The sequence below is a fragment of the Erpetoichthys calabaricus genome, chromosome 12, assembly GCF_900747795.2.
Source record: "Erpetoichthys calabaricus chromosome 12, fErpCal1.3, whole genome shotgun sequence".
NCBI lineage: Eukaryota > Metazoa > Chordata > Cladistia > Polypteriformes > Polypteridae > Erpetoichthys > Erpetoichthys calabaricus.
Genome location: NC_041405.2, coordinates 59,411,035 through 59,429,242, shown reverse-complemented (window position 1 = coordinate 59,429,242; position 18,208 = coordinate 59,411,035). Strand labels below are relative to the sequence as shown.

The 18,208-nt window shown below is 37.1% G+C and overlaps 1 protein-coding gene across 1 annotated transcript; it reads right to left on the bottom strand.

Annotated features, from left to right (window-relative positions):
* Positions 1–437: 437 nt before the first annotated feature.
* Positions 438–17,756, bottom strand: agtr2 (angiotensin II receptor, type 2). Its single transcript, XM_028816852.2, has 2 exons — positions 17,654–17,756; positions 438–1,677 (listed from the first exon to the last, which is right to left on the bottom strand). The coding sequence occupies exon 2, from the start codon at positions 1,633–1,635 to the stop codon at positions 502–504; it is 1,134 nt and encodes a 377-aa protein (XP_028672685.1). The 5' UTR covers positions 1,636–1,677; positions 17,654–17,756; the 3' UTR covers positions 438–501.
* Between the last annotated feature and the right edge of the window lie 452 nt (positions 17,757–18,208).

The window sequence follows — 18,208 nt, the reverse complement described above, 5'->3', positions numbered from 1 at the left end:
AGAGCATATAAATTCTACACAGACAGTAACCAGGACAGGAATAAAACTCTGGTCCTTGGAGGCAAGCAAGAAGTTAGGGTGCTAACCACCGTGCCAAACAGAAGGAAATATAAACTGTTTCAAAGGGCCTTATTGAGAAAACTTGATGGAATGAAAACAAGTGTCAAAACACCAACCACATATCTGCCTTCACCCATATCTGACCGAAACAATTTTAAATTAAGTATTACTTAAGCCAGAGTTGCATTTATACACATAAGCTGTTTTGAAAAAAAAACTACTTTTTCCATGTAACAAAATACGGCAGTTAAAAATGTATTTTTCCTAAATGACATTACTTATTCTTATTATAAGACTGAATTAAAAAAAGAGCTTTTAATGATGGTTATCATTTGGATAAATTTTGGATTCAACGAAATGGTGGCATTGAACAGAGTCACATGCTGAGTTTTGAAGACCAGCGAGAGAGCACATGAAGTGATCCACAAATATGCACTCCTCTTAGGAATGGCCTGACTTGGGTAAACCTCCCAGCTCCTTCACATCACTTAATTTTCTTGAAAAAGAACTCAGCTGTGTGCTGATAGAGTTCCTTTTATTAAGGAACACTGATGAGCGTCTCTTCACTAAGTAACTGAGCTCCTGCTGGAAATCATTCCCCACAAAGCAGTATAGCAAAGGGTTAATAGAGCTATTAGCAAAGGCCACACAAAGTGTAAAAGGCATCAAGGTATCTATGAGAGCCTTTAATTTGCAACTTGTAATGAAGTTTAATGTGGTAAGGACATCAAGAAATGTTAGGATGTGAAAGGGAAACCAGCAGATGAAAAAAGCCAGCACTACAGCCAGCACCATCCACAGGACCTTGTCCCTCTTATGCTTGTTTATCTCCAGGTATGGAGTTTTCAGCAGGTACTTTCCAATGCCAATGTAACAGCTGATGATGATCGAAAATGGAACAAGAAATCCAAGCGTATTTTTCATTAGTCCCAGTGCAGCAGACCAGGTAGAGAAGTCATTCTGAGGGAAATCCATTATACATGCGGTCACCTTGTACTCTTCCAGATAGTATGTGTTTCTGAAATAAATTGTTGGAAGAGTCGAGAAAAAAGCCAAACTCCACACCATCATGGTGATAAACTGAGCCTGGCATAAACTTCTTCTGCTTTGAGACTGTAGGGGATGCACAATAGCAAGATATCTGTCCACGCTCATGCAAGCAATGAAAAATATGCTAGCATACAAATTAACGGACAAAACAGCACCACAGATTTTACACAGGAAAGTCCCAAACGTCCAGTTGTAGTTTTGGGCATAATAAACAGCCCATAAAGGAAGACTCAGGAGGAAAAGCAGGTCTGCAATTGCTAAATTCAGGATATAGGTGTTCGCCACTGTTTTTCTGCTGACTTTAAGGCAGCGAACAACTATAACTATGGTGTTGCCAATAAAGCCAACAACAAAAATTGTGCCATAAATTGTAGGAATGAGAAAGGAGTGGAAGTCGTAGAGCAACACTGAGTGACAAGATGATTCGGGGGACAGCTTTTCAAGAGAACTGTTGGAAAATGAAATATTCATCTGTTCAACAGTAGCATGGGATGAGCAATTTGAAATTGTTGCCATTATGTCCATGTTTTTGTCTTTAGGTTTCTTTGTATAGCCTTTAGAACATTTCTGAAAAAAAAAAATAAAACAAATGAATAAATAAATACATTTTATAAACAAGCATAACTAGAAACTGTCTCACAGCTCTAGTAACCTGAGTTACGGTCCTGGCCCGTGAACTGTCTACGTCATGTTTGTACTTTATTGCCAAATTTACATGAGGTTTCAATTTCTATCCTCATGTCTAAAACATGCATGCTACCATGACTGGTATGAGAGAGTGCATCCTGTAACAGACTAGGGTATTGTCACCTGGGTTACTATCTTGAATATACTTTTGTTATCAACTGTACTGTATTTGCAATTGAGTACATTCTGTTTGGCTTACAAATAGATGTGTTTTATATAACTAATTTGAATCGAGTTTTTGTCTGATTTTCCTACTTCCAAGACATACCAATTAGGCTAAATTTGCCTGGTATGAGTGAGTGCTAGTGTGCGAGGGTATTGCAGGCCGGGACTGAAGGCTGCTGAGACAGGCACTGGCTTTCTATGGCCCTGAACTGGATATGTGGATGGATGATTGTCCAGTTATACTTTCAGATTGCAGATGTGCATGTCCACTTGATTGAGCAACTCTAAACTGAGTGAATGTGTTCATCCTTTCCAAGTTTGGTCCCTCTCATGTTCCCAATGCTGCTGAGATAGACTAAGTTTAAAGCTGATTGTTTGAACATGAATGGCTGTCAAGGAACAACTGAAACCCATAATATCTGATTTAACATACTCTTCCATGAACACTAGGAAACAGAGTGGTTGGTAGCTTGCTTTGAGGTATTTTTTTTCCATTAAAAATTAAAAATGGTAAAAATTCACTCTTTTTACATCAACATAAATATATGCAAACTTACACGTTGATTTGCATCTCTTTTGTGCTGTTGCTTTAGTAAGAAACTGTGCCATTCATCACCTTTGAGCTTAAAGAAACAAACACTAAGTTCAAAATATCATATTTAATGTGCAAAGTTTAATGTGTTTGTCCAAAACAGAAGCAGAGTTGCCAGATTTAATAGGCACCATACAACCCAATCACAGTCAAAATTTCACCCAATGCTACAAGATCTGGCCCAGCTCTGGTTAGTCCATTTCAAGTAGCAAATTGCCACCCAAATGCGTTCCACCACGCTCAAACTGCAAAAATCCATAAAACGTTGCGCGTCTGACTGGCGGATCCACAATCTGCATGAGTGGGTACAGCTATCTAGTTCAATTCCGAGGTTAACTTTTTCCAAAGGGCCGAGGTTTGCCATAGAGTACAATGAAGGAAAAAAGTTAAAGGTTGCAGGATGCAGGAGCCAGAGCTATCTGAGGATTACTTGTGTTCTCTTCTGTGTATTGTATTGTATTTACCTTTTTTTGAGGATATCTTAAAATGTAATTTACTTTTTAAGATATCTGAAACTCGCTTTGAGATATCTTAAAATAATTTCCTTTACATTTTAAGATATCTGCAATACATTTCGGGATATCTCAAATGCATTTCAAGATATCTCAAATACAGTTTCAGATATCTCAAAATAATTGTGTCTGCATTTCAAGATATCTCAAATGAATTTTCAGATATCTTAAATTGTCCTTTCATGCATTTTAAGATATCTTAAATGCATTTCAAGATATCTCAAAATAATTTCCTGTAAAACTGCCTATTATTTCAATGGGACTTCTTGTTTATTATAAGATATCTTAAAATGTATTTGAGGTATCTTGAAATGAGCAGGAAGTGATGTTGAGATATCTGAAAATGTATTTGAGATATCTGAAAATGGACAGGAAGCTGTTTTGAGATATCTGGAAATGTATTTGAGATATCTTAAATTGCATTGTAGATATCTGAAAATGCTATTGAGATATCTTGAAATAATTGAGTGTCCTTTTAAAGATATCTTAAAATGCATTTTAGATATCTTGAAATACAATTTTAGATATCTTGAAATACATTGTTAGATATCCGAAATAGAGCAGAGACCCATTTTAAGATATCATGAAATTAATTTTAGATATCTAAAAATGTATTTCAGATATCTGAAACAACAATGAATTTCAAGATACAGTATCTTAAATGCTTTTTAAGATATCTAAATTATATTTCAAGATATCTTAAAATAACTTCCTTCTCATTTTAAGATATCCCAAATTCATTTTCAGATATCTGAAATGCATTTTCAGATATCTTAAAATGACTTCCTGCACATTTCAAGATATCTCAAATACATTTCAAGATATCTTAAAATAACTTCCTGCACATTTCAAGATATCTCAAATACATTTCATGAGATCTCAAAATCACTTCCTGTGCATTTTGAGATATCTTAAATGTATTTCGAGATATCTTAAAATAGGCAGGAAGTTCCATTGAAAGTATAAGAAATTTTACAGGAAGTGATTTTAAGATATCTGAAAATGTATTTGAGATATCTCGAAATACACAGGAAGTTATTTTAAGATATCTGAAAATGTATTTGAGATATCTTGAAATGTGCAGAAAGCTATTTTAAGATATGTGAAAATTTATTTCAGATATCTTAAAATGCCTGCAGATGTATTTTAAGATATCTTGAAATGTATTTGAGATATCTCAAAATGTACATGAACATATTTCAAGATATCTCAAATTGCATTTAAGATATCTTGAAATGAATTTCAGATATCTGAAAATATACAGCATATCACTTCAAGATATCTTGAAATCTGTTTGAGATATCATACAATTCTTTTCAGATATCTTAAAATAGATGTAGTTTTAGATATCTATAATTCAGTTTGAGATATCTAAAATGCATTTCCAGATATCATAAAATTCATTTTGAGATATCTCTAAATTATGGCAAGCCAAATTAACATTTAGAGAGATCTCAAAATGAATTTAATGATATCTGGAAATGCGCAGATATCATAAAATTCATTTTGAGATATCTCTAAATATTAATTTGGCGTGCCATATGTATTTTTAGATATCTATAATTCAATTTGAGATATCTAAAATGCATTTCCAGAGATCATAAAATTCATTTTGAGATATCTCTAAATGTTAATTTGGCTTGCCATATTTCCTAAGATTTCTTCCATTTTTTTCCCCTACAAGTTTTTTCTTTTTTTCTTAGAGAGCCGAGGCTGGGGGGGGAGGGGTATGTGTCTAAAGACAGGGCCTGTTAAAGCCCATTGCGGCACTCCTTGAATGATTTTGGGCTATGCAAAAATAAGTTGCATTGTGTTGTATTGTACTTTAGAGCTAGTACACACAGATTTGACAGGTCCCATAGAACAAGAAGCCAAAGAAGGTTTCAGATGTTTTATGTTATTCACTCATGATTACTCTGGTGCAACATTTGTGTAGTTTCTGAAAAATAAGAGTGATGCAGTGTGAGCAACTGAAAGGTTTATTGCAGACACAGCCCCATACAGAGATGTGAAGTGTACAAGATCTAACAATGGTACTGACTTTATGACAAAGAATTTTCAGTCATTGTTTATTAAGAAGGCATTAGGCCAGGTTTATACTTCAAGCGACGGCATGCCCCAGCGGACGCTCCTGCCACGCAAGTGTTTTACTGTTTATACTTACGCGTGTACTTTATGTAAATCTGGAAGAATCCACCGGGTGGCAGTGCGAGATATTATCACTGTGAGAACAGGTTCGGCTTCGCTGTTTTGTGAATTGCCTGGAACGCCCATTAAATTCCGATGACACCTTACCACAATATCTCTGAAAAGGATGTTTAATGATTAAATCCATCAATCCAGGGATGTGTCCATTCCAGCAAGCATTGGTCACGAGGCAGAAACAATCCCTACACCTGGCATCAGCTCATTGCTAGGTGAATACAAGCACTCACATACACTAGCATCATTTTAGTATCACCAAATCTGCATATCTTTGGAAGGAAACCGGAGCACACTGTGGAAACCCAGCAGGTAAACATGTCAACTCCAGGCAGGGAATACCAGCGGCGTGACTCCCAGAAAAAAGACGGCACAAAATATTGTGAGACTTTTAAAATGTATTGTCTCATTACGATCAGGGATATGTGACTCTTGAATATAAAAGCACCACGAATGTATCTATATGTCGGCATTTTGCTTCACCATTTATCAAACATCGAAGAACGCACATCGATCCCATAGGATCCTCAAAGCAGCTTTCTGTCACATGTAGATAGTAACCAGAGACTCTGACGTCACATTCCAACTTTTAGCACACTGCTAAAACCTGATCTTTCCAAGATGAGAGTTTTTGGGTCAGAATGTTTAGCATACAAATATGACCAGAAGAAACTAGACACGAAATGTGAAAGAGGGGTTTTTATTGGATATGGGAAGAATAGACCAGGGGTAGGCAATGTCGGTCCTGGAGTGCCACAGTATGTGCAGGTTTTTGTTCCAACCCAGTTCCTTAACGAGAACTCAATTATTGCTGATGAAGCACATATTGCTTAAGTGACATTTTAATGCTTCATTTTAGTGGTCTCGCTTTTTCTCCAACCTTAATTGCTTATTTCAATCTTAAACTGCTGCATTCAGTGTTTTAATTGCTCCTTATTAGCAATAAGATGTAAAAGACAAAGCAGCCAGCAGTTCTCCAGCTAGCTTTTTTCCAATTACATCTGTGTGTGTTCATCATGCACGGTTTGATTTAATAAAACATTTAATAGAAAAATGTGACAGACTGAAAATGATCTGTTTTAGGCTTCAAATCATTTGGATGATATCCTTGGAAAGGAAAAAAAATCTACGATATAAAAGCCTTACATTGCACAGACTAACAAGCCATAAAATTAAATAAGGTCTGAGATTGGCAATGATTGGTTTCTAATTAAGCAATTGGGTTGAATGAAAACCTGTAGCCACTGCGGCTCACCAGGACCGACATTGCCTACCCCTGTTTTACATCTTATTGCTAATAAGGAGCAATTAAAACACTGAATGCAGCAGTTTAAGATTGAAATAAGCAATTAAGGTTGGAGAACCTTAACAAGCGAGACCACTAAAATGAAGCATTAAAATGTCACTTAAGCAATATGTGCTTCATCAGCAATAATTGAGTTCTCGTTAAGGAACTGGGTTGGAACAAAAACCTGCACATACTGTGGCACTCCAGGACCGACGTTGCCTACCCCTGGAATAGACCATCTTACGTGGTGTTTTACTTCAGACACTAAGAAGGTCCTTAAACACAGGCTTGTAAAATGTGTTACTAAAAGTGTTGTTGAAAAACAAACCCAGAATGATTTGATGAGGATTTGCATAGGGAGAGATGTGCACCCCCTATACCAAAACCCAACCAGACTCTAACTGAGTGTCCAGAGAAAGTATAGATTCCTGAAGTAGAAACTTTGGAGGGTGAGAATAATGGTCAGACAAGGAGTATCCATAGTCCATGTTACCGCAAAAGAGAAATGAACACTCCTCACTACTTGGAGGACTACGTTTCAGATTTTGAGTTTGTTAATACTAACAAACATTGATTATTGTAATAGAAGATATGATGTGCCGCAGACTTTTATTGAAGTGGTAAACTCACCCCAGTCAGAAAATTGGCTGAATGTTTTGAGAGACTAGATAGATTCATTAAGAGAAAATGAGACATTTACTTTTGCCACATTACCAGAAGGCAAAATGTCAGTGGGGGGTTGAGGGTCTATACAAAGAATGGGTGAGAAACGTTCAAAGCTACATATGTTGCTAATGGTTACAGTCAGGTGAAGGGGGTTGATTACAAGGAAACATTTTCTTCAACTGTAGACATTAAATCAGTAAAAGCTTTGATGCAAATGGCAGCATAGTATGATATAATTCTTCATCAGATGGATGTGAAAACTTACATACTCCAACCTGGGGGGTTTTGGGATCAAGTCCAAAACAAACAAGAGGCAAACAAGTCACTGTATGGACTGAAACAATCAGGTAGAAATTGGAATAAGGTGTTGCATGATCATCTGAATAAAATGGGTTTTAACAAAATCCATGTCAAATAATCTGGAAGTGACAAAGTGATACTGATAACATGGGTCGATGATCTCAATAATGGCGCCAGTGATAACAATATTTAATTATGTGAAGGGAATGCTCACACCAAAATTTAAGATGAAAGATCTTGGGAGAATTAAACATTTCTTAGGTACCGATTTTGAACAAAATGATGGTATATTAAAGATGAGTCAAAAGAGGTACATATCAAAGATCCTAGACAAGTTTGGAATGACCGATTGTAAACCAAGATCAACGCCATGTGAACAGAAACTGGAGTATAATAATCATAATGAAACTTATAGATGCTAAGAGGTATCCAGAGGTAGTAGGTAGCTTGATTTATGTGATGACTTGTACAAGACCAAATGTAAGCTGGGTGATCAGTACACTGTCACAATTTTTATCAGAGCCAGATAAACAACATTTAACCACAGCTAAGCATGTAATGAGGTACTTGAAAGGTGTTATTGATTGTGAGTTGTGCTACAAGTAATGTGATGAAAACCTGGAACTTCAAGGGTATAGTGGTGTTGATTGGGCCTTTGATGTGACCAATAAAAGGAGTATGATAGGGTACTGATTCAGTCAAACTAAAAATGGTCCGTTGATTTCATGGAAGTTAAAGAAACAGTCCACAGCAGCTTTGTCTTCATGTGAAGCTGAATACATGGCACTGGCTGCGCAAGAGTGTTTGTACTTGGTACAGTTACTGAAAGAAATGGACAATGAATGTCAATTTGAATCAGTGAAAATCTTTGGGTACAATCAAGAGGTAATAGCTGTCTCCAAGCTAATCCAGTTTGCCATCAGAGATATAAACATGGTGATATCTAATTTCACTTCATTCAATCTGTATTCAATGAAGGTAAAATAGTTCTTGAGTATTATCCAACAGATAGAATGGTAGCAGATGTTATGACTAAACCTGCAACAAAGTTTAATTTAAGTTTAATTTGTTTGGAATGTAAAGTCATAATATATGAACAAAGATGTAAAAAAACATTGTGCGATATAAGAAACATGAGAGCAAGTGGGGGTGTTGAGGTATTGGTTGGAGTTTTTTCTGTGGTAGTATAGAAGGGGGTTTTATGCTCTCTCAGTGTTGTAATATCCGTGTTAATAACGGAAATGCAAATAAAGTTTTGTTTTTTTTGACCAATGAGAAAATGTATGTGTTGTTTTTCATCCACCATTACATTTATATTAAAGTATTAAATTATTATAAACCGATTATTCCACCCTTAAAATTGTAGCCATCTCCCTCACACATTAAGTAACCTGAGCCAGTCTCGAGAGGGCAGTCATTGAGCAAAATATCCCAAACCAAATTCCATCATGCACAAGGATATGAATACGCTCATCATCGTACCGAACATTTCTGCAATATGTTGAGGAAGACCAATAACGTCAGTCTGCTGGCTCGTACACTTATATGGACAAAGCCAGTGGGTGGGACGCAAGATTTAGCAAAGCTGCTGCCCATAGAGTTGCAAACTGTGCTCAAATCAAGCTTTATTAAGGTATTGCTGTACAATTTTATATAATTTGTAGATTTCTAATAATGCGACTATTGTTTTGCTGTAATTTTAAAGATACGTTATCACATGAAACATTCTCTTGGTGTGTCAAGGTGACAAAGCCAGAAATTGGTGGGTGAGTGGGGACTGGCTTAAGAAAAGGCCTGAAACCCCCCTGCTGATTCACCCATTTTGTCAACAATCATGTATTACAGGTGCACATTAAACAAATCAAAGATTTCTGGGACTGCATTATGTGGTTCTTTAACAAACAACGTAAAAACACAAAATATGGAATATTTGATCAATCAGTAAATATAGCAGAACCTCAGCTGATGGCACAATGTCCAGACATTGTGAACTAATGATTGTATGAGCACCCTGGTCTTTTTAGAATCACCATCGACACAGAATGCTCTGCCTTAAGAGGGACTGGCCAAGTGTGGAGTGTGTTTTTTATTATTTCACCTACAACTTTATCAAGTACAATTAACAACATCTGAGATACAATTGGTTCCATTTCGTTTTGTTTTTTCACACAGTGTCAGTAGTGGGATTTACAACCTCAGGGTTTAAGCTTCAAAGCCTTAACCAAAGCATGCCTGATGTGAGTGTGAGGTGTGTTCTAGTTTGCCTGGGTTCCTGCCCGTTTCCCAGTAGAGTCCTGTGCATTTCCAGTTTTCAAAAAAATGCATCTGACCTGTACCTGCATCTCTTAAACCATGGCCTGCAAGGAAACATTAATTGAATCTGCACCCCAGACTGACCAACTGATTTAAGAACTGCAACCCGAACCGCAATGGCAGACGTTCATAATTAGTAAGGAGTACTAGTGTGCAGTATCCGACATTTGTACATTTCTGCTGTATTTAGATGCAAAGCAGCAGGCACTGCAAAGTCATCCATTATTCTGCTTCTGTGTAAAAGGTTGTATGTTAATTAAAATCTACCACCACTCTGGTTTCTATTTTAGGATGGAAAATTAAATGCCTTCCGAGTTACCTAAATGTAACATGCCCAAAACTGTTTTTTTAAACTTCTGAATAATTTATCTCAGGAAAATAATGTGTGCATAATATGTGAACAACTATATACAGTATCTAATAAACAATTCATGTATAAAAAGATCATAAACAGCTGCTTTAAATTTCAAACATACAGGGACCATTCAAGTTCCTTAACACATGGGTTTCCATATTATTTAAACTTCAAATTTACTTAACAATTACAGGTCCAGGTGCTGCTCTAACGCATAATGGCGAACACCAGACAAATACCCTCTTTGTAGTCCACTAAATGTGCTGCACATCTTGTACATAAAGCCCCCTTGCTTTCCCCATACAGTACCCATGGCTTAGTTCCTTCTACAGAGACACAATGTCCATTAAAAGGCAGAACATGGAATAGCCTGTAATACTCTGTGACTCTGTATTTGGATTAAAGTTTTAAAAATGGATGGATGATCAAAGGTTGGTTTCTCTTTAGCGTTTGAATCAACCTTGAACCTAGAATACAGTGGTGTGAAAAACTATTTGCCCCCTTCCTGATTTCTTATTCTTTTGCATGTTTGTCACACAAAATGTTTCTGATCATCAGAAACACATTTAACCATTAGTCAAATATAACACAAGTAAACACAAAATGCAGTTTTTAAATGATGGTTTTTATTATTTAGGGAGAAAAAAAATCCAAACCTACATGGCCCTGTGTGAAAAAGTAATTGCCCCCTTGTTAAAAAATAACCTAACTGTGGTATATCACACCTGAGTTCAATTTCCGTAGCCATCCCCAGGCCTGATTACTGCCACACCTGTTTCAATCAAGAAATCACTTAAATAGGAGCTGCCTGACACAGAGAAGTAGACCAAAAGCACCTCAAAAGCTAGACATCATGCCAAGATCCAAAGAAATTCAGGAACAAATGAGAACAGAAGTAATTGAGATCTATCAGTCTGGTAAAGGTTATAAAGCCATTTCTAAAGCTTTGGGACTCCAGAGAACCACAGTGAGAGCCATTATCCACAAATGGCAAAAACATGGAACACTGGTGAACCTTCCCAGGAGTGGCCGGCCGGCCGACCAAAATTACCCCAAGAGCGCAGAGACAACTCATCCGAGAGGTCACAAAAGACCCCAGGACAACGTCTAAAGAACTGCAGGCCTCACTTGCCTCAATTAAGGTCAGTGTTCACGACTCCACCATAAGATCTAAGAAAGAGACTGGGCAAAAACGGCCTGCATGGCAGATTTCCAAGACGCAAACCACTGTTAAGCAAAAAGAACATTAGGGCTCGTCTCAATTTTGCTAAGAAACATCTCAATGATTGGCAAGACTTTTGGGAAAATACCTTGTGGACTGATGAGACAAAAGTTGAACTTTTTGGAAGGCAAATGTCCCGTTACATCTGGCGTAAAAGGAACACAGCATTTCAGAAAAAGAACATCATACCAACAGTAAAATATGGTGGTGGGAGTGTGATGGTCTGGGGTTGTTTTGCTGCTTCAGGACCTGGAAGGCTTGCTGTGATAGATGGAACCATGAATTCTACTGTCTACCAAAAAATCCTGAAGGAGAATGTCCGGCCATCTGTTCGTCAACTCAAGCTGAAGCGATCTTGGGTGCTGCAATAGGACAATGACCCAAAACACACCAGCAAATCCACCTCTGAATGGCTGAAGAAAAACAAAATGAAGACTTTGGAGTGGCCTAGTCAAAGTCCTGACCTGAATCCAATTGAGATGCTATGGCATGACCTTAAAAAGGCGGTTCATGCTAGAAAACCCTCAAATAAAGCTGAATTACAACAATTTTGCAAAGATGAGTGGGCCAAAATTCCTCCAGAGCGCTGTAACAGACTCATTGCAAGTTATCGCAAACGCTTGATTGCAGTTATTGCTGCTAAGGGTGGCCCGACCAGTTATTAGGTTCAGGGGGCAATTACTTTTTCACACAGGGCCATGTAGGTTTGGATTTTTTTTTCTCCCTAAATAATAAAAACCACCATTTACAAACTACATTTTGTGTTTACTTGTGTTATATTTGACTAATGGTTAAATGTGTTTGATGATCAGAAACATTTTGTGTGACAAACATGCAAAAGAATAAGAAATCAGGAAGGGGCAAATAGTTTTTCACACCACTGTATGTAGGTTCAATCCTGAATTGATAAAAGATGGTTGGATTTGTTTGTATAGCACAGACACCCACCACCTTGGCTGTAAAAATGACTGGCCAACTGCAGGTTTTAATTCTGTGATATGTAGTTGAAAATTACAGTATTTGTATTTATTATATCTATGAGTGTTCTGTGTATGTAAAATACCTTAACATAGTGCCACCCTATCAGGTTTTTGTTTCATCCAAAATAATTTTCAAATGTAGACTTTTTTTCGTATTTTTGCAGTGTAAACCCTAACTGACTGAGTGGTTTGCTCAGCATACATATACAATGGTGGGAAATGACCAGGGAGCCTTGTGGTTTACAATCCAGCACCTTATCAGGAGGCCATACTGCACATTTCCACATCTGAATTCTTTGAACAAACTTTTTTTTTTTAAGTTACTAGGGGGCTTTGCCCCCTGCTCACTTCACTCACCCACCCCTTATAACCCACCCCCCACCCGGGGCCACTTCGTGTCTCTGCCGCTTGTGAAGAGGGGGGCTGAAATCACATCTCATCTCCTTCCAAGCCTTCCAAGATTTTGTTTTATAATAGAGAGATGTGCAACTTATTTGGAAATTAACAAAGTATGCTTGTGAAATCACATTAAGTCCCAAATGCTTTTTCATCTGCTATGTTTTAAGTTACTGTACCTCAAGGGTCTACAAGTAATGGGACCTGCCTACAGTACGTCAGTGAGTGAACAGTTACAAATACCACATAAAGAACAGAAATGTTTAAAGCTTCAAAAGATACTCATTGACAGAGCACAAGCTGTGCATCATGCCATCTGCAAAGAGAACAAAAAGTTGTATGGATTGGAATTTCAGAGAAACTTGTGTTTTGGCCATTGGCTTGCTGTTTTATCTAACATTCACTGCAAGATGTCTGAGAGATGTGATCCTTAGTTCTGAATTTACATTTCATCTCACTCTTTAAGTTTGACTACTGTACTATCCTAACAAGATTTAACTTCATATTTCTGGCTGTGTTATGTCTCATTGTAACATATTGAAGACATGTTTCTTGCTTTATAGTCATTTACTTATTTATCTTCCTATTTATGCATTTATTTATTAATAGAGGGGCAACACGGTGGCGCAGTGGTAGCACTCGCTTCCCGGGTCCTCCCAGCGTGGAGTTTGCATGTTCTCCCCTTGTCTGCGTGGGTTTCCTCCGGGTGCTCCAGTTTCCTCCCACAGTCCAAAGACATGCAGGTTAGGTGGATTGGCGATTATAAATTGGCCCTAGTGTGTGCTTGGTGTGTGGGTGTGTGTGTGTGTGTGTGTCCTGTGGTGGGTTGGCGCCCTACTCGGGATTGGTTCCTGCTTTGCGCCCTGTGTTGGCTGGGATTGGCTCCAGCAGACCCCCGTGACCCTGTGTTTGGATTCAGCGGGTTGGAAAATGGATGGATGGATGGATTTACTAAAAGAGCTTCTGTAAAAAGCCAAATTCACCCCCCAACAAATAAAGATCTATCTATATAAAAGACCCAATGAAGTTCTGAAGTGTTCTGTCCCTGCAGTACTGAACACAAAGCAGGATCCAACACAGGGCTGTATGCCAGTTCCTCCCAGTATATACTGTAAACCCTGCAGTCCAAATAACTTAATTCTTTTAAGTTGTGTAAACTTAAATCTTTCTTAAAAGTTCCACTAACTTAAAAATTTAATGTTGTTCTAACTGGCAATATAATTTTGAGTTTTGTAAACTTAATTTTTTTAATGATGTACAACTTAGTATTGGATTAAGTACCTAATACTCAGAATTATAAAGTCACTGTCACTGTGAATTCTAGAGTTATGACGTTAATGTTTCTGCATTATTAAGTCTGTTCTATGCGTCTCCACCTCTGAGATGCGGGAAAGAAAGACGGAAAAACGTATTTATCGTAATAATATATAATATAAACTAAAAAATAATCATAGTCTTGTTAGTTTGTTGATATGTGAGTCCAGTGTGTAAAACTGAATTTATGTGTCTTTATCCGACGACCTTGTCGTTAGCTCTGTGTTATTTCTCTGGTAGAAAAAAGCCAAACTGAAGAAGTGAGGATGAACAGCCAACAAAACTCCGGTAATGTTTGGCTCTTGCTAAATTACTCTGTCATTTTAACGGTATCACGTAAGTTACGTTATAACGCTAATGCAACTAGTAGTTCAAAGTTTCTTTATCGATAAGTGGTTTATTAACAGCAACATGTTAATGGCGAGGTGGTGTGGTGTCCTTCTTGAAAGCGCGAAAGCTCGTTGATTTTCTTCTTTTTTTCCTACTTTTTCTAAATACTTGAGAAGTTCCGATGCGAACTGAAGTGGATCCTGCTAACCGTTTATGTATTTTTAAGATCTGAAATGAAGGTGTGGCTATTACAGCAGTAATTGTATAGGTATGGATTGAATGCTGTACTGAGATAATTTCAATATTTTATGTATTTCAGTGAGGTGCAGTTGAAAACATTGCAAAAACTGTTTTAAAAATCATTAAAACAGAATCAACTCGCGTTCAGCTGAGTCACAGAGCTTCCAGTGCTTCCGTGAACAGGTTTGATAATATGATTACATTGATACATTTTAAAAGTAATGGTAAATTTCAAAATCAGAGTCTTTGTTTAATTTTGTCAATTATTAATGTCATAACAAAAGAGAGAAATCTACTTCTGATTGGAAGGATGATGCAGACCACATTTGCCCTGAGACGACAGACCATCATCCAATCCAGCCCACCAGTGAAAGAGATCCTGGACCTCTGGCCTGCTCTGCACATACAGTCTGAGGTAAAGTGGTTTATCTATTGTTTCAATGATGCTCCAGTGCTTATATGTCCCATTCTGTGTGAATAATATTTAAACAGAATTGATATGTACTGCTGTTCTATTACTGTTTACTTAGGTGTATGCAGAATTCCAGCGGATCACAAACCAGAACCTGCGCAACATATTATATGCAGAGCTTGATTGTCACATCCCACGCTTGATGACCTTGTTTATGCAGAAGGCATCCAAAACTGGAAAGATTGCAGATTCTTTGGCTGGCATTTTGAACGTCCATGATGAACAGGTACTACACTGCCTATTTCAAAGTGAAATATGAGCTTTTTAATTAGCAAACTTGTATGTGTGTTATTAGTTACTGTTGTGGAATGCTGTTCTGGTATGTATCTTATTTTGAGTAAAGTGCTAAATCATTGGCTATTTGTCTTTTTACAGAATATCACTACATGTGTATTTCATGGCCCACATAATGCTTAGGATGTTTCGGGGTTAGGGCATTGACCACACCTTTATTTGCTGCTGCTAAGAGGGTAATATTGTTTGGATCACAATGCAGGGTTTGATGTTTGGTTTAGTCACCATATTTTGGACACAGTTTTAATGAAAAACTAAAGACAGGCTAATTCTTATTTAGTTCAGTTTAGTTTATGTTATACTTTCACTTTAGACAGTCTTAGCTGGTGTTTATTTTATGAACTTAATTTATGCAATAAAATACAATTCTGTCTACAATTCTGTTCTCCTTAGGAATTTCATGATATACACACAAAACGTACAACTGTTCTCCATGAACTTCCCGCGTTTCTGCAAGAGGATTGGTCTGGATTTTTGAGAACATGCAAGGTTGGTTATAAACTTATATCACACATTTTAGACTTTAAACTTCCTGCTAGTGATTGTGTATTCTTTTAAGTTATTGATTGTGAAAGAGCTGTGTTTCCATTTCTTTCAGGATATTGATGAGGCAGAGCTTGTGAATGCACCTATGGCCCTTATTACAGTGAACAGTGACAACACCAGCAGTCCAGTTCACTACCAATCTGAAAAATTCTTGGTTGTTATTGAAGGTAAAGTTGTAATTACCCTTCCCATGTTTGTGGATGCCCTTTTGGTAATGTTCAGTCTCATATGTGCTCTACATCTTAATTATCCCAAAGGACTGACAAACACTTTTGAATTCTTTCAAAAGATTTTGCTTAGTTTGGAAGATGGCAAATTGTCACCAAGACTGCAGACTCTCAAGAATGATTTGATGGTAAATACCTAGAAACTGATCTGAGAAAGTGTAAACAATATTGATGTCTAGCCTTTAGAGAATTGTATTGAAAAATTGCACTTTTGGCACTTAGTTTGATATGTAATATACTGAGTCACAATAGTTGTTAAATGTTGCCTGTTTCACTCAGTCTCACCACAAATGTTGAGTTTGAACCAGTGTACTGAGCTCACTTTTTTGTTCATCTTGGAAGAATTTAATATGTTCATAAACAATATGCTCATTTACTTTGTAATGTTGAATTTCTATTAAGCTTTACAAATAACATGTACTACTTCATGGCTGCCTGTAGACTCGTCCTTTGTTGGTGTCATTTTACAGTTTCTTAACTTGAAAAGACAATTTCAAATCCAATATTCTTAATGAGATGAGAGGAAGTCTAAGATGTACACGTATTAAATTGTCCTTCAGTCTGAAAATTGTTAGAATCTGTAGCATAATGGCACAATTGGGAACACTAAAATCCTGTAATCCAGAGCATTTGATCTGACACTGATGTAGAGGTAGCCATAAGAAGTAGAAAGGGTTAAAATTTAAAGAAGGTTAGTTATTTTATGTAACCTGTTGCACTATGTCTGTGTATGTTTTGTATTTTTATTATAGCGTTTTATTAATGTTGCAGTAAATAATATTCAAATAAAACTTTTGAATGGCAAAAGTACATGCCTCTGTTTTATTTAATTAAAGGTGTAATTACAACTAATACATTTTGTCTTTAGATAACTCGAAATAGGTAATGCTTTTATCTTAAAATTTTTAAGTTACACTTTAATTTGATCTGAGAATATTTTAGTATAAATATGCAGTAATTTAATTTAACCTGAGTTAAATATTACAAGTTTGATATGAAAGGTTTGAAAAAAATTAACATTTTAAAGTTGCCTCAAAAAATTAAGTTAACATATTGCCTCATTTTGTTTTTTAGTTTTGCTAACTTGTTCGGGTTTACAGTGTAGTTATTCACACATCTGCACTCACTCAGACCCAGTTTGGATCCAGCAGTTAGGAGGATGGGAGGCAAACCAACGGATTCCTCACAGAAAGCACCCCAGCTGGGGATCAGGTTGCTGGGTAGACAAAAAGAACGACCTAGTTTGTAGACAAACTGTCACCCCACCGAAGGTACAGACAATGAACCCTAATTAGAAAAATCAGCCCCCACGTTATTTGTTTCTCATCCTCATTGCATTCATAATCACTATTTATACTTTTTTGCAATACCTAGTTCAGATGCTCAGCTTGTATAGTCGTAGATGAGAAGCCCACAGAGCCCACCTGGATAAAGGTACCTACCTGAGGAATGACGCCTGCGCTGCACTCTCGCCTGTGTCATGGACTCCATGTTCTCGCTTCTTGTCTGGGTGGCTCCCGAACTGCGGGATTTCTTCTTCTCCTTCTCTCTTTTATTTCCTCCTATTCTGCTGGGACCGATTGCATTAAATGGACACAAGTTTTGATCTTTTGCCAAGGAATGTAGAAAGAAGAAAAATTGTCTTTCTTGAAGTTTCCCAGTTTCCTGGATGAAGTAAAACGTGCCCCCAGTAGAGAGTTAATAAATCAGTCTTTTCGACACTTTGAAATGACAGACCCCCGTGACACTGTGTTCGGATTCAGCGGGTTGGAAAATGGAGGGATGGATGGATGAATGGATGGAAATGACAGACTGTAAAGATGAAATATAAGATAAACAAATTTGAGATTATCGCGCGTAATACAAAGTGAAAATAACAAATTTAAAAAAGGAATAAACAAACTGCATAAAAGAAGCAATCTAGATGTATTGGCTTGAAGAACAGAACAGCAGTAAGCCTCGACTGTTCCAGTGCAGTGCAGCACCGGCGAGAAATA

Excerpts from the sequence above, each read along its gene's own strand:
- agtr2 (XM_028816852.2), bottom strand. The coding sequence starts at position 1,635 with ATGGACATAATGGCAACAATTTCAAATTGCTCATCCCATGCTACTGTT.